At 41.7% G+C, this 17411-nt stretch overlaps 1 protein-coding gene across 5 annotated transcripts in view; it reads right to left on the reverse strand.

The window, feature by feature from the left end:
* Window positions 1–10421: 10421 nt before the first annotated feature.
* NEDD4 (NEDD4 E3 ubiquitin protein ligase) overlaps window positions 10422–17411 on the reverse strand; it is a 141601-nt gene continuing 134611 nt past the window's right edge. For all 5 annotated transcript variants that reach the window (XM_040492765.1, XM_040492764.1, XM_040492767.1 and 2 more), the window contains 4 exons: window positions 17236–17343; window positions 16520–16616; window positions 13060–13132; window positions 10422–12550 (listed from right to left, as the gene is read on the reverse strand). In XM_040492765.1, coding sequence (XP_040348699.1) covers window positions 12448–12550; window positions 13060–13132; window positions 16520–16616; window positions 17236–17343 — 381 coding nt within the window. In that variant the 3' untranslated portion in view covers window positions 10422–12447. The remainder of the gene's footprint in view (window positions 12551–13059; window positions 13133–16519; window positions 16617–17235; window positions 17344–17411) is intronic.

Genomic DNA, 17411 nt, shown 5'->3' on the forward strand with positions numbered 1-17411 from the left:
CTCCATACTGACAGCAGAGAGCCCAATGGGGGGCTCGAACCCACAAAGTGTGAGATCATGACCTGAGCTGAAGTGAGATGCTTAACCAACAGAGCCACCCTGGTGACCCAGGAGAGAGAATCTTAAGCAGGCTCCAAGCTCAGTGCGGAGCTCAGCACAGGGCCCAGTCCCACAACTCTGGGATCATGACCTGAGCTGAAATCAAGAGTCAGATGCTCAACTGACTGAACCACCCAGGTGGACCCCTCCAGACACACTTTTAATTATACAGGATTTATCATATATTCATCTCTTGTTCTTTTTCAAGTGTTTTCTTGCTATTTTTGCATTTCTGTTTTTCCATGTGAACTCTTTAATATCAACCTGCCTAAGAAAACTTGGTACTGCATTCAATTTTTAAATTAACTTAGGAAAAATGACATCTTTATAGTGTTGAGTCATCCTGTACAAGAACAGGAGGTGTCTTTCCATTTGTTCCGGAATGCTTTTGTGTTTGTCAGGGGTGCCAAGTTTTATTTTAAAATTGCTTTTCAATTACTTGAGGGGCTGTATGGAGTCCTTAGGAATGTGAGGACATGCAAAACTGAGACAGTGTATGCCACATTCTATGTAGAAAAAAAGACCACAATGTCTTAAGTGCTAGTATGACTCACATAGTAAGTGATGTTTTAAAAACCTGTAGCCTGATTGTCCAATACCTTTGATGAAATTTTATCAATGTCAGCTGTACAGGGATGCTCAGGGCAGCCAGGAAATGCCAGAAATACAAGATTATTTTCTTTCTTGGATCTTCCTCTCAGGGCTCTGTGGGGAGCCAGATTTTTCCCACCTAAACCATAAAATTTCTTGAGAAAGATAAACAGTTTCTCCCTTGAAGAGGGGGAAGGGAAGGCTGATATAACCAATGAAGTCAGTGACCTGGGACACAAAATTTCAGAATAGAGCAGAGGAGAAAAGAGTAAATTTCATAGCCAGGACAGCAAAGCCCTTGTATTAGAATAACCAGGCATTGGATATACTGTGGGAAGTTTACACATATGCACCCCCTCCCTTCTTATTCTCACACACACCCATAGAACACACAGAATGACAGGAAAGAAGTGATCAAGACACAGAGAACAAGGTCTGACGGACAGAACAAAGACCCTGGCACAGCCACCCTCACTAGAGGATCTTTAGCAAACCCTCTGTGTAAGTGAAGGGTGGTGTTCTAAGCCAAAAGCATCCAGGGATATTCTATTTCTTTTTTTTTTAATTTTTTATTTACATTTATTTATTTTTGAGAAACAGAGTGAGACAAAGCGGGAGTAGGTGAGGGGCAGAGAGAGAAGGAGACACAGAATCCGAAGCAGGCTCCAGGCTCTGAGCAAGAGGTCAGCACAGAGCCTGATGCGGGGCTCGAACCCATGAACGGGGAGATCATGACCTGAGCCGAGGTCGGAATGCTCAACCGACTAAGCCACCTGGATATTCTATTTCTAATTAGTTGTAATGTTTAACTATTTAGAAAATTTTATCCATTGCTGATACTTGTTATTTTAGGAATATTGTTTACTACCACTACCAGTTTTAAAGCCTAAGAAGGTTACATGAACAAATGCAAATCTGGTTAGTTCCTATTGCCTGTTAGCCTCTGGCTCAGCGATGGACAGTGTGCATCTCATGTATCTACACCTGTTCTATCTGGACGGGAGGAAGGGTACCGGCCCTGTGACTGATATTCCTGATGTGGGGGTTAGGCACAGTGAGATTCAGGTGAGCTCATCAGGCCTAAGTACAAAATTCTGAAATTCTATCAAGCCTGGGTCAGGGGACCACCCAAAGAGGCCGACCTCACTTCTAGATCCAAGTCTGCTCCTAATTTACTCTGTGACCAAAGGCAAACCCTTGCTGTGTCTTGTTTTTACCTTTTTGATCTGTCAGAGGAGAATAATGACGCCTGCCCTACTCACTTTTCCTGGCATTGAATAAAGTGAGACAATAAATAAGAATACATTAAAGAGAATCGAAAGCACTATCTAAACGTAAGGGACTCTCTAGAGTGGGTCAGTACACTGTGTGTTCTAGTACTTCCCGGTGTCCTAATTAGGAAGAGAGGGAACAGTTAGATAGCTTTCACACATTTGTCACGGACTAAAAAAAAAATATCCTTTCAGTGGCTGAGTCACTATTCTGACCACGGTATGTATGTTAGATCATTTTAAAAGGGCTGAGAAATCTGTGTTCCACCAGTTAAAGAGACTTCCATGGCCCCATAACCTGGCAAACAGACTTCGGAACAAGGCCCTCCCCACAGTGCTGGCAGCGGAGGCCGAGATGAAGAAAGAGGTTGAGTCAGAGGGAAAAAGTTATTGTCACTCTGGAAAAGATTCTGCAGACTCACACAAGTAGTGCCTGTTATATTTAACTAGAGAACCAGTATAATTAAAGAAAACCTCACATTTATGTCTGTCCCTCTTGGTGTATGCATGTTTGTTCTCTGAGTTCATGCCCATGAATAGTAAGCATCTTTTGAATAACTCAATGTTTGGAAGTATTTTGAGGCAAAGAGATTTGTGAGATACATCTACACAAAAGTCTGAAGTGAAATCTCAGGCAGATGAAATAACTCAGCGGGCCACACTGCAGCTAACACCACCACCACCACCGCTCACACCGGGAACTCTGCCCCGGCCATATCTCTTGGTCTGAGGTTGATTTCAGGTAAACAGAGCCCAGGAGAAATTGCAGAGATGGGATATGGGTCTTTACAGGACCAGAGCCTCCCGTTTCAGGACCCTTTTCCAAACTAGGGAAGGTGTCCCTTTTCCTACTCTATCAGCTCTTACCTCGGTCACTTACACATTACTATGAATCCATTTGGGGTCAGTGATTTTTCCTTTGTATTATAATTCCAACCTTCTAAATATAGAAGTGAAAGGTCTTATTTCCTATAAAGACAATTTCAGTCATCAGCAAATGGGTGTGGGGGTCATGTCCGATTGCCCTTGAATCTCACCACTCCTGATGGGGAGGCAGTCCCCCAGAGGGAACTAAATGTAATCATTTAGGTACTTGAGGGTCATTTGGGGGTATGCAGGTAGAGAGGAGGGGCTTTAATGCCTGCCCGAAGGGCTTGCAACCTTACCTGCTCCCCCTCCTGGAGTTGCCAAGGCTTCATCCACGTAGCTCTTGGGACAACACAGGCTCCGATCCTCTTCCTGCCAGCCAGCCTGTTCACCACCTCCTCTGTGCTGTTCTAGGCTCCTCAACTCATCTCCAGCCTCCAATTCCTTTCCCCCAATTCTCTCCCAAGGTCTGGGAGCCCATTCTCACCTCCCTCCCCAGGGCCCCCTGGTCTCTTTCAGCTTCTCCACCAACCCCCGCTTCATCACGGACTTTCTAGAGCTTTCCCCAATCAGCAGTTACTCACAGTTGCTGGGGCTGGAGTGCGTTAGCCTGCCAGCACCTGGATGCTAAAGTGAAGAAGACTGGGGAGGGGGAAGCACAGATAGGGTCTCAGATGGGAGGGAGCAAATTGAAATCTGGCCTGGCACAGGGAAAATTGGGAGCAGGAGTCTGGTCATCAACAGGCATCAGGCTACAGGTGTGTGCACTGGTGTGTGTGTATGTGTGGGGGCGTTGGCACGAGGGGAGAAGCTGTTTGGCAATGATTACGGGTCCTGGAATACCCTAACAAAGAAGGAAGAAACACCTAAAAGCTTGGTTGGGGCTAGAAAAACACTACCAATTACTTTGATTATAATCTTCCCCCAATCATCCAAATGGAATCACTTATTCTATTAATTGCAAAGCAGAATACATTTATCAGAAGTGGTACTTGGTAATATGGATCAGCTTTCCTATTTTGCAGCACATGTAATATGGTCTCTTCACAGGCTCTCAATTATTTGCTGATGACCTCCCAATCTCCATCCACTTTCAGATCCACGCTGCCGACCAAAGGCCCCCTTTGATATCACCAGGGGCAGAGTCCATATCTCCCGTTTCTGTTCCGGTGGCAGCATGAGACCTGTCTCGTTGCCCCAGTCTGGATGTCAGAGTAGGTGCAGCCTAGACGCCTGTCTGCCCTTCTTGCCCCTCGGGAAACAACAGCAGGGGCCGATTCAACCTGCCACCTCTGGCAAAGCCCACATCTCCACCCTGGGTTCAGATGCTACCGTCTCTCTCCTGTGTCACTGGCATGCTTTCCCAACTGGCACCTGCCCCTAAGTCTTGCTACCCCAAATCGGTGGCGCAAGCTTTTGGCGCAAGTTCTTGCCAAATCACAAGCTGTTGGCTTATAACGTTTGAATAGCTCCCCCATTGTTGACAGCATATACAGTTTGGATTCCTTAGCATTGGATATAAGGCATTTCATAATTGAGCCCCTGTTTCTCCAGCCCAATATAATTTCTGCTATTTTACTCATTGGGAGTAACTCATAATTATCTCTGGTGAGTCTCTTGCTGTATTTCACTCTTTCTTTTTCATGGGCCACACGCACTGCTGAAAATTAGAGGTTTGGTTCCAGTTCAAAGCCTTTGGCTGGACTGAGCTCTCAGCCAGAAGTTCTCCATCTGCAGTCTATTAGCCCTCCTGGTCGCATTTTGTTATTCTCCTTGCACCAGAGAAAACAAACAGATGTCTCTCCCACAGTCTCTGCCTTCCCTGCAATGTCAAAGGAGATCTTTCCCAGGTGACCCCCTGAGACCCCATGGAGTTCCCTCTTCTGCAGTAGCCTTATCTTCCCAGTTGTCCAATCTTATTGCCACCCCCAACTTTCTGGCTATTTCTTCCTGACAAACCACCCCATTCCCTGTCCCCTTCACCCTGTCCTGGTGACAATCTTCCAAGATCTTCACCCTGGATGCTGGTTTCCAGCGATTCCCATGTATTTGCTTCTGCCCACAGCTTCCATGACCTTCAATACGGGACACCATAGAGGACAATGTCAGCACTAGGAAGCAGTCTTGGGTTGTGATGTGGAGATTTAGTCTCCTTCCCCATAACCCGCATCAGATTTCTCCCAAGTCATCCCTGTGAAACATATAATCTAAGTGGAAACATTGGGCTTACAGGGTGAACACAGTTCCCCTTTCAACCAGACCACCATTCTTAAGCTCCTAAATATAAAATTTGGAATGGCTACAAAGCAACTGTCTAGGATGTTGCTTTGTTTTCAGCATTTAGCTCTCCTAGAGGAACTTCTTCCAAGTGTCTGGAGTTGCCTGGAGAAAGCAAGCCAATTTAGCACGTTACCAGGTGAGCCACTTCTAGTTGCTTCTCAATTCCTGTATGTTGTGTGGAAGCGTGACCTAGGCCCATTGAGCCCAGTGGTAGAAGTAGCCACATATGGTTATTGGAAACGTGGCCAGTCTGGACTGAGATGTGCCGTAAAGCATAAAATATATACTGCATTCCAAAGACCTAGCACCCAGAAATGAAAGATATCTCACTAGCAATTTTATATTGCTTGCACGCTGGAATGGTAATATTCCTCTCTCTGTATTGGGTCAAATAAGATATACTATTACAATTAAAGTCATTTATCTCTTTTTACTTTTTAATATGTGTACTAGATGGGGTGCGTAGGTGGCTCAGGTCTGAATCTTGACTTGGGCTCAGGTCATGATCTCATGGTTTGTGGATTCGAGCCCTACATTGGGCTTTGCGCTGACAGTGCAAACCTGCTTGGGATTCTGTCTCCCTCCCTCTCTGCCCCTCCTCCCTCTCTCTCTCTCTCTCTCTCTCTCTCAAAAATAGATAATAAACTTCAAAAAAATAAATAAAATGTGCTACTAGAAAATTTAAAATTATACAGGTCACCTGTATTGTATTTCTTTTTAAAAAATGTTTATATTTATTTTTGAGAGAGGCAGAATGCAAGTGGGGGAGGGGCAGAGAGCGAGGGAGACAGAGAATCCAATTAGGCTTTGGCACTGTCAGCACAGAGCCCAACTCAGGGCTCAGTCTCACAAACCATGAGATCATGACCTGAGCCAAAGTCAGACGTTTAACTAAGTCACATAGGCGCCCCTGTACTACATTTCTATTGGACAGTGCTGGATTAGGTTTTGGCTCCAGGTAAGGTCTTAAATAGTCCAAAAGCTTGCAAGCTGCATGTTCCCTTTTCCCTGCCCAGACAATGGTTAAATTAGTGATTAGAGGTCTTGACAATAAATCCCAAGTTTTGGTTCACATTGTTCCCAGATGGGAAGCGGGGAGATATGTCAACTGAGTCTCTGAAGCAACCCCAGATATTTGGAGTCCTAGTAGTGGCTGAGTTAACAGAGCTTGTTGTCTTTGCTTCTCACACTTTTTTTTTTTTTTAAGAAGTAGGCAAGGATAAAACATTACAGAATTCCTTGTAGCTTAGAATTGCACAACATTAACATGTATTCGCAAGCATTACGCCATTACAATAAACAGGCATGCTATGAAAGCAAACCCAGGTGGCTACTACCCATTTATCACCGAGAAGTTGGTCATCACTTCGGAGGGCCAAACATAAGCTATTTCACTGTCATCATGTCTGGAAGAATATTTATGCTACACTTGGGTTAAGGCCCAGTGACTGAGTATTAACAAAGTCATTAATCTGGACTGCGTTTTCAAGTCTAGCATCAGTGAAAATCCTGTTTGTTTAAACTGGGATTATCCTTAGCTCACTGTTCTCATCACCTCTCCTTAATTTGAGAGAATACGCCTGAGTTTCTCATTTATAAAATAAGAGTGTTAAAAAAAAAAAACAACTCTCAGGAAGGCATGGGGTTTCCCTTCATAATAATTGGTTATTTTTCACAGGATAATGTAAATCAGAACCTAAATGATGGACTGAGCACACTCATGGACCTACAGTTATGGTTTAAATTTCTCGTTAGTGTCCCAAGGAGAAAAAAAAAAACTCTGCTCCAGAGCTGGGTGACTACACAGGACCTTGTCACCAGGGTGTCTGCAGCACCCCCTCCCCTTCTCTACAGAGACCTAAAGTCCCAATGATCAGCAACTCTGGGCTATGAACAGCTTTCTTCCCTTCTCAGCTCTAAGTTGATTCGCACTTAACCTCATCATCCTGAACACGATTTCACTGGGAAGAATACCAACCGTTTAAACAAATAAAAAGAGCAGCTATGATTTTTTATTTCCCTTTATATAATAAGGAGGCTCCTAAGGATGAGCTGAATCTAATTTCAGGCCAATCTAACCTTGATGTCACTGAAAGAAAGAAAAAAAAAACACAAATGGGTGGCTTACCTGAGAGCAAGGATTTGTGAATTTACGGCTGCCGAAGTCAAATCCTACGGGCTGATATTAGCATTTAGTTTATCTATCTGGCACTTCATTGACAACAAATGGAAAACTGAACTGCGCAGTATAAAATTAGATATATTCAGTAGTTTTCAAGTGGTGTCTCCATAAATCTTTGCTATTCTTCACCTTTACCTTATATGGGAGGCCAAATTTCCAGTAATAGCCCCCAACAGTTCAAGTGCCCAACCCCTGCAACCTATGAATGTGGTAAGCTCTCACTCCTTCTGTGCCTATGGCACAGTCAGCTTTCAAAAGGGGAGATTATCCAGATGAGCCTAATCTACTCAAGTGAGCCTTGAAAAGCAGAGAAATTTCCCTACCTGGTGGCAGAAGAGGACATCAGGGAGATTCCAAGAATGAAGATTTTCCACACACCATTGCTGCCTTGAAGGTAGAGGTGGCATCTGGAATTTAAGAGTGGCCCCCAGTTGACAGCCAGTGAGAAAATGGGGACCTCAGACGTACAGTCACAAGGAATTGGATATTGTCAACAAACTGAAGGATCATGGAAGCACACAAGAACCCAGCTGGTTGACAGTTTGGTCTTGGCCTTGTGAGGTCCTAAGTAGAGAAGCTACTGAGTCTGTGTGGACTTCTGACCTACTGGAGTGAGATGATGAATGGGTGTTGGTTTTAGTTGCTAAGTTTGTGGTAATTTGTTAGGCAGCAGTAGGAAACTACTACGCATGCTGATTTGTTTGTGGGATCCCATAGCTTTTCTTACTTTGTTGTGGTTCATAATCCACTAGGTTTACAAGCTGTGTGGCCTCAGGTGAATTGCTTGTCCTTCTTGAGCCTATAAAACCTGCCTCACTGAGTTTTTATGAAGATTAAATGGGATCCACGTAAATGTTTACTGCAGACCCTGGTGCTCAGCAGGATCTCAATCAAGCTCCCTCTCTGGATGTGTATTTGTATAGTTCCCAGTGTCCCCCTCAATACAGAGCTTCCTGCACTTTATCACACAGTGCCAGGGACGGATACTGGAGGGGCTCAATACATGGGGGCTGTAGCATTTTTCAGATTGTAATATTCATCAAATATTTGTTTGGGGAAATGCACATATTAAAAATATGTATACCAGATCATCTCTGTCCTCAAGCTGCCCAAAAGTTTGTAGGAGAGAATTATGTAAAAACAAAGCATTGCAATACAGTGCCATTCATGCTAGCATATATCAAATGCTGAGGCCACAGCACCTTTCCACTGGTCTAAAGGGGGTGATTCTCAAGTGGACACGAGGGGTGAAAGCACGCCAGGAGAGCAAGCAGCGAGGAGGCTGCAGTAATTAGGGGCTGGAGAGAGGCCTGGTTTGGGGGCAACACAGGCCTGAGTGGGTTGTGAGGGAAGGTGGAACTCTCTTACATGAAGCGGAGATCAGCCTGCATTTTGTGCCAACGGGGTGTGCTTCATGCTTCCAGTTTTGGGGAGCCTTCAGAGGTTGTTTGGCAGACTAACCCGATCAGACGTGTGTACTTGAGATGAAACACTGGTGTAGGATGGAGAGACTGCATAAGATGGCTGCAAAGGCGGACTGGAAGAACCAAACAGGCAGCTAAGTTAGTGTTAATCTTTACCTTTCAAGAAAAATACACACAAATCTCCTGGAGCCCTTTATTCATAGTGAGGCCCTGAGATTCCAACACTCAGTTTAATGTCCTTTATAAGAGGAATGTGTCTGCCCCTGATGGACTGCAAAACAAAGGTTTCCTGTAGAGGGAGGCGTGGTGTGGACTCACTGAGGACGAGCTGGTTAGCCCTGAAGGGGCAGAAGTGGAGAGGGCAGTGGCCTGACTCCCAAGGATTAAAAGCTACAGTCTGAATTTTCACACAAATAGGGGGCTGGAACAGTATGTTCCCAGGGCTGGCTTGAATTAGTTTGGGATTCCCTTCTAACTGGGAAACTTCCAGGTGCCTAGAGGAAGGAGAAAAAGATACTTGGTTCTGAATTAATACTTGAACTCCTGCTTTCATGGAAACAAGGTTATAAATAATGGTTCGGTTACAAGCTGGCTTCTTGAATGGGCAATACCCTGTCTGAATCCAGTCCATTTGTAAGTTTGTTATTATATTATCTTCTGGATCATTCACTAACAACCAGACTTTTGGAAAATGACCTGTTTGTAAAGCAGAAATTATCTGCAGTTATGAATTAATAATCATGCCAATCCATCAGATACAAATTCAAGATGCTTGAGAATTCCATATGTGCTGCAAAGGACTAGACCAGAAGATATGACCCAGAATACTGGCTTGGAGACATTTCTATTTAAGAATGAATCACAGTTTTTGTTTTTATTAGAATAGAACTTTATTTGTGGCATCAAGATTTTTAAAAATGATTTTATACTTTATGCAATAAATTTGATACATTAATCTTGATATATATTTACCATATGAGAAGAATTTTTAAAACAATGCTAAATGGCTTATAATCAAAACAAATTGTGTTTAACTTGATAATTATGTGGAATAATTTCAGCATTATAAATAAAAAAATGAAAACAAATACCATTTTAAATTTGAGTTAGGATGAAACGCATTTGTATTACAATTTTATGTCTATGTTAAAGTTTGATTACAGAGAAAATATAGGCTAACATTATGTGCTTATAATTTCTAGAAAAATAGAACATCCTTGCTTTATGAAAATGACCCTATTTACTCTCCAGCTGTAGACTGCATTTGAGACACTTTTCTTTCTGGCATGAGAGGCTGTGTCACTTGATACAAGTCCCTTCCAGACCATCAATCCACACCTGGAGACGAAAGGGAAGACGGTCTGTGGCTGGGAGCTGGTGGAGTGTGTCTGGTCTCATTGACACCTTGGGAGTCATTAACACTTTATGGGAGTTACAGGATCATCCAAGTGAATTATCAGTCAGATGAAAAGCACGCTCTGTATTTTCTCAAGCTCCTATCTGCTATGATATTTCACAGAAATGATATTTAAACAACCATGTGGTAAAATCCTGTTTTAACAAAAATAGTTTTCACATTAAGGTCTCTATAAGGAGGACATTTCAAAATGCATTGGCCCATATTAATATTATTTTGCTGATGTGGAGAAAATGAATTCTGATGGTAAGATCCATGTACAGATAAACATATATACACACACTATCAGAGATGTTCCTACTTCTTTGTTTATTAGCAGACATTTTATTTTTAAATGAAGACGTTCTTCTTTGGGAGTGTAGCTAGTGTGCACACCTGATTTGACAAAATCTGATGGTCAGCACAAAGCACAAAGCATCTTCTGATTGTATCAGACTTTACAAAACAGCTCTCTGGAACCCACAACAGTCTTCCATGGCAATGAGGGTGGGTGTGATTGTTCTCCTTTGATGGATGAAAGAACAGGAGCCCAGAGACGTTAAGTAAGTTGCTTCAGTTTAAACAGTTGTTAAGTGATAAAACTCGCACTATATCTGGTAGTCTTGCCTGAACGCTGGTTAACTCAGGTGAAGACAAAACGCAGGGTGCACTGATCTAGAGGCATTTGGCAAGTGGGTTGGCTACTGTCACACTTGTACCTATTGTGTTGTCCAACTGAAACCAATAGCCAGCAGCACTCTTTTACAACTCTTGGAGTATATATATGTATTTAAGAAGATTCATAACATATATTCACAATTATTCCTAAATGACCAAGACACCATATTGAGAAATAGATTGAACGTTCTGCAAGAGCGTTTTCTGTATAATCTTTCTAATATACGTATGAAACATATAAATACAGTCTTGGCACACTTTATCTTTGCAGGTGCCCTGGGACACTTTCCCTTTTGCCTTTTGCTTCTCACCCCTCTTTTGATTGTTTAAAAATTCATTTACACATCTATAAGTTCCTTGAGGTGAGGACTGAGCTAGATATCTTTGAAGCTCCCGGCCCTGACCCCCAGGGCCTGGCACAGTGCCAAGCACACAGCAGGCATGCAGTAACACATTTGTTGAATGCATGCACGTGATGTCTACGTACTTCAATTTGGTTAAAGTAGGATCCTACTTGTAGCATTTTTCCTAAAGAGTTTTGCATTTAGAGTAAAACGTTATCATTTTCATAGTAAACAGTATTTTTAAAAAGCATAAGAAATATGGTAATAAATTTAATACAAATTGTGCATCATGACTATTCTTTGGTTATTTTTAACAAATTATTTGGTTTTTTGACTAAAGTGAAATACTAAAAATATAAAAATGCAACTATAGAAATTAGCTTAGTCTGTAAACATAATAAACCCTGTAAACATAGATTTACTACGTAATTGTGCAAGTGTAAAGAATGACTAGAAAAGTACTATACACTTAACTTAGTTCTTCAAGGCATACTTAGAAATACTGCTCTGTGGAGCTTTCGTTTAATGTTCGAAGAAGGAATTCTTTTCCCTTAAACGCGAAGGAGCGATGACCATGCTGATGAACCATGAGGATATACAGGCAAGGCGACGGAGTTAATACTCTTCACGCTCTGCAAATCTGAACTTGCTTCACATATCTTACAAACCACCTTGTTTAGTAAAGCTACATGTTAACAAAAGCCAAATACTTTTAAAATAAAGAAGCAAACATTTTTTGTTTTTTGCAAGTGAGTCAGTTGACTAAAAGTATAGGTAACACACTTCCCAAGGGTATTCCAAAAATCTGGGTGCTAAGGTGCGGCAGGAAGGTCTACAAAATAATAAAGAGCTGCAGGCAGCACTAAGTATATTGCAGTTTACTCCATTGTAAAGTGTTCTTTTCCAAATTTCAGTTTTCCTTCTCAAAAAGCATCACACTTTTCACACAAGACACTTATCACAAATATTTCACAGTTATCATTTCAGTAGTTTAAGAAACAACTGCCTGGCCAATACTGTAAAAGAGGTAAATGTTAAGGACGGAACTCACTATTTCAGGCACACAGGACTTATATCCTAGAGTGTGAACTCTAAAGACAGAGAGAAACAGCTGTGTAAATGCAACACATTATTTAAGAGTGAATGAAATAATGGTAAGGCTGTCATACTATTTTTTTGTATGCTTTTATATGATTTTTCCCCACTCTCTGGGAAGAAACAATGGCCAAGGTTTAGTAGTTCCCTGGAAAACCGTAAGTCAAGATTTTGCTTATACAAAAGAGGCAGTGAAACACTCCAGATTGTTATTTGGAATCTAATCAACACCATCAAAACCCTGAGTGTTCTCAATTGCCATCTGAAGTTTATCCCATAATTCTTCAAATGATTCATAGGGTGGCAAGTCCAAGCGATTAAAGCTGAAAGAACAGAGAGGGACTGGTTACCACGCTGACAGACCAATAGTAATGGTGCTACTCATGACATGCTCAACAATGCTGGAAGACGTTTTATCACTGGGGAGAAGGAAGATACAGGACTGGACTGTAGCCATGGACTCATCCCATGAATTCTTGGTCGTGTCCTGTCAAAACCACCTTGACTTCCAAATGTCTGGGTTCATTTGCTACTTTAATCTCCAAAAGGGAATGTTCCAGCTGCTCTTGGGATGGCCCATCCTTCATGCAAGGGAGGCAATATATGGTCAACAGTTGAGACCGGCCTCTCCAGTGTTCACCTACCTGGACTTCAAGCCCAGGCCTACCTGGCAAAGATACACCTGTTGCTGGGTTGGTGTTTCTGCTTCCTCCATTGCTGCTGCTGCTGCTGCTGCAGCACAGAGCGGCTAGACCTTCTGTACCTAGACTATCTGTTACGGGAGCTTTACTCTCAGAAAACTCATTCTCTAAGTGTTTAAGAAACTACTTACCATGTATGGGCTCTTGGCAGCTTTTCAGGGGTACCCCACTGTTCAACTGTAAATGACTGTGGTCCATTTGAGCCTGTAAGGAAGAAGGTTGCACTGGTTTCACTCATTCTCTTATTTATTTATTTATTTATTTATTTATTTATTTATTTATTTATTTTTGAGAGAGAGAGAGAGAGAGAGAGAGCGCGCGCGTGCGCGCGCGCGCGTGTGCGAATGGGGGAGGGGCAGAGAGAGAGGTAACACAGAATCCGAAGCAGGCTCCAGGCTCTGAGCTGTCAGCACACAGCCTGATGCAGGGCTCGAACTCAAGAACCGTGAGATCATGACTTGAGCTGAAGTTGGACGCTTAACCAACTGAGCCACTCAGGCACCCCTAGTTTCGTTTATTCTTTATAGGAATCCCTAGAATTTCACAACTCAGTTTTCCAATGTAGAACTTAAACATGCAGAGAACTAATCGAGTTTCTTTAAACTTGTAAGAAATGAAGGCTCTCCTATACTTGATGGCTTCATCGTCCAGATACGAGATAAAGATTCCCCTCCATCAGCTCGTCTATGGCCACGATGTCTCTCTGCCTCTAGGTAGTATATCTGGTGATATTTTTGCTGTTTTCTAGCTCTGTGTTTCCATATACCACCTCCTTCATAGGTACAAAGAGAAAATGAGTTATTTTCTTTCTTTTTTCAGTCCCACTAAAAAAAGCTTTATTTTTTTCTGATTACATAATCTCACTGCAAGAAAATTGAAGCAATAGAGAAAAATATAATGAAGGGTATAAAAATCACCTCAAATTCCACTATTAAATCTGAGTAAACATTAGATCATGAATCATTTTGTGCATGTGCATGCATGTGGAATTTTGTTTGCACGTGATCATGTTATCCATGCTACATTTTTGTTTTATCATGGACCCTTTCAGAAATTTTTTTTTCTTTGAAGTTTTTTTTTTTTTTTCCAACGTTTATTTATTTTTGGGACAGAGAGAGACAGAGCATGAACAGGGGAGGGGCAGAGAGAGAGGGAGACACAGAATCGGAAACAGGCTCCAGGCTCTGAGCCATCAGCCCAGAGCCCGACGCGGGGCTGGAACTCACGGACCGCGAGATCGTGACCTGGCTGAAGTCGGACGCTTAACCGACTGCGCCACCCAGGCGCCCCTTTCTTTGAAGTTTTAACTTAGCTCTTCCTTTTCCCAATTCTCAGCATCCTCCCACCACCCAGGTAATCAGTGTTAATAACTCATGTAAAACCTTTCATACTTTCCCCCATATCTTATAATCTATCCAATTATGTGTGTGAGTGTAATTGCCAGAAGCAGTACTAAAAATATTGGCTATTCTCAATATTAGTTTTCTCAAAAAGTATTGCTTTATACACACAATTGCTTTATCACAATTATGCTCACAGTTAAAATGTCAGTACTTTAGTCATTGTTTTCCATAACATGGAATCATATATATTTCCCTGCCTCTTGATTCTCTCACCTTAACAATCGATTGCAAAAATTTCCTCTAAGTCAACCAATATAATCCTTACACACTTTTAATTGGCTAGATGATAGTGCGTTATAATATTAACATTTTGAAGCAACTGCTACTTCTTTCTGAAAGTGCATAAGAATTTGTGTTATATTCTAATCAACCACCTCTGGCTCCATGTGTGGGATATTTTCCCCAAATTCCAAACAATTCATGAAATCAGTGGATGGCTGTAGGCCTGGACTGCCTAAAAGAGGGATGTGGAGCTAGACATGGAAGCTGGTGTTTGTCCTGCCTTGATCTTTCCCTACTGTAACTGGCTAAAGTGTAAGAGAAGAGAAAGGAAGGGAAGTCACGGGAAATCACTGCAAAGACAAATGCAAAGATATCTAACTAGGCAAGGAAGGGGCGTACTGGTTAGGGCAGAGCCCCATTCTTCTCAGGGTGCGAGGTAGCTCTAGGTGGGGAAGTGGCACGTGCTTAATGGGTTCTGCAAACAAATATACATGAAGCTTAAGGAGACCAGGTTTGCTGAGGAGGAGACCGACAGGACTGGGGGTTAGTGATCCCATCAGACAGCGACAGCTTTCTCTTTGCATGAAAAATTCAGCTCAGTAACTACTGACGCAGCAGTTCTGACTTGTCATTCCCAGAACAATTCTAAACTTCATTGTTGCTCTGAGTGGGACTCTATCTGAGCTATACCTTCTCTGAAAGATATTCTTCTTAAAATCTTTAAGAGCAAGTAAATGTCATTCCAATAAACAGATATTCATTGATTTGAGAAAAGGTGATCTACATCAGAAACAGTAGGGTTTTTAAATGTTTATTTATTTTTGAGAGAGAGAGAGAGGAGAGTGGTGGGGGAGGGGCAGAGAGAGTGGAGAGAAAGAATCCCAAGCAGGCTCTGCATTGTCAGCACAGACCCTGACATGGGGCTTGAACCCATGAACAGTGAAATCATGACCTGAGCTGAAATTGAGAGTTGGATGCTCAACCGACTCGGCCACCCAGGTGCCCCAGTAGTTATTTTTACAAAACACACCTCTAGTGCTATGAGATATATCAACTGGAAAACAGTTTGATGGATCTGCAGAATTTCACTTTATAGTAACTATTTTGAATATGAAAGATATGTGCAGTCTTGTCACCAGTCTTGCCATTTCCTACAAAGCTGAGGAATAGTAGTTTCATGAGATTCTCTACCCTCTAATCACTACCACATATACATGCACCACACACACACACACACACACACACACACACACACACAGGCAGGCACAACACACAACCACACACATCACACATGCTAATGCACATACACATGGATTCCATGATCAAATACATTTTGGAAACCCCTTTTTTTTCATAGTAAATATTCTGAACGAGTCCCAAAGAAATCTACTCAACTTTGTTTAGTCTAGTATTTCCCTCAAATGTATTTCCCTCTTTGTTTTTTTTGTACACTTACTAACATTCTGTGGGACATTACATGTTGCCCTAAATTATCACCCTACACACAATGCTTTTTATGTGATGGAACATACAGTGGGAATCAAATTTAAAATTCAAGGTTGGAGGGGCACCTGGGTAGCTCAGTCGGTTAAGTGTCCAACTTTTGGTTTTGGCTCAGGTCATGATTTGATGGTTCGTGAGTTCCCCTGCTTGGGATTCTCTTTCTCCCTCTCTGTCTTTCTGTCTCTCCCCCCCTCCAAATAAATAAATAAACTTTAAAAATATAAAATAAAACTCAAAAGTAGAAAGTAACTCGAGTCACTGTATGCTTTTTCCTTTGGTATCTGATTAGAAGGTGTGCGTATCTTCTGGTGTACTTCAGTGTGTCTGATTAAATCATGTAAGGGTCTTAATTCTTTTTACTAAGCTAAATGTTTGTATAAATGATAGAAGCTTGACAACTAATCAGCAATGAAAAGGTAAATGGCATCACTCCATTTTTAAGTGATCTATGGAAAATCCTTACCATATAGTTCCGCAAACCCGTTCATAGGCACACGAGATGTGCCAGTGACAAACTGGAGTAATCGGATTCTTTTTTCTGAGTCCATCATTAGAACAGCCTGAATAAGATAAAAAACAGCATTTAGGAATATCACTGGAACAAAAGTAACACAACTATCCTGAAGAATGCTGTCAGAATTTTTGGTATTCATGATCAGTTATTAAATGTACACCTTTCTGTTAGTTACATTTATGTTTATGGGTGACTATAAAGTTTCTAAAACTTCACTTCCAAGGCTACATGGTACCTCTTTAGAATGAGATCACAGTCTTCTAATGAAGTGACAAAAATATCTTCTTGGATGTGAGTCATGGCTTTTTTAAAATTACATTTACTGATATTATTGAGTTGCATACACATTTCTCTATTAGATGTAAAATCACATTTAAAGGAGCCATGCAGGAGTCCCAGAGAATAACACTGTAGGTTATTACAAGTGCTCTCAAACAGTTTCTAAGTTAATAAGGAACTAAGCGTTCATTGCAGCTGTTACTGCCATTTACTACATTCTGAACACTTACTTATCTATAAATACGTATGGAGGTTGGAACTACACCCAGAAGGTAGATGTATACAAAACAACATCATCGATGTTATCTATGTGTAATCCACTAGTATGGTTACACATGAATGAATCTATTGAAAAGTAATTTATGGAAACAGAAGCTTTCAATTACCTTCCAAAACCACTGTATCACTTGATGGTTCACACTGTAGCCATTTTTATACTTTGTGTGTTCTCTCCAGTCATTCACATCGACATCTCCCAATCCACACATAAGAAGCTACATAATAAGAAAAGTCAAACTGTAGACAAGAAAAATAATGAGTATAAAAATCCTGTTTTAAAGTA

The sequence above is a fragment of the Herpailurus yagouaroundi genome, unplaced genomic scaffold, assembly GCF_014898765.1.
Source record: "Herpailurus yagouaroundi ecotype Mexico unplaced genomic scaffold, PumYag 184, whole genome shotgun sequence".
In the NCBI taxonomy this organism is placed as follows: Eukaryota; Metazoa; Chordata; class Mammalia; order Carnivora; family Felidae; genus Herpailurus; species Herpailurus yagouaroundi.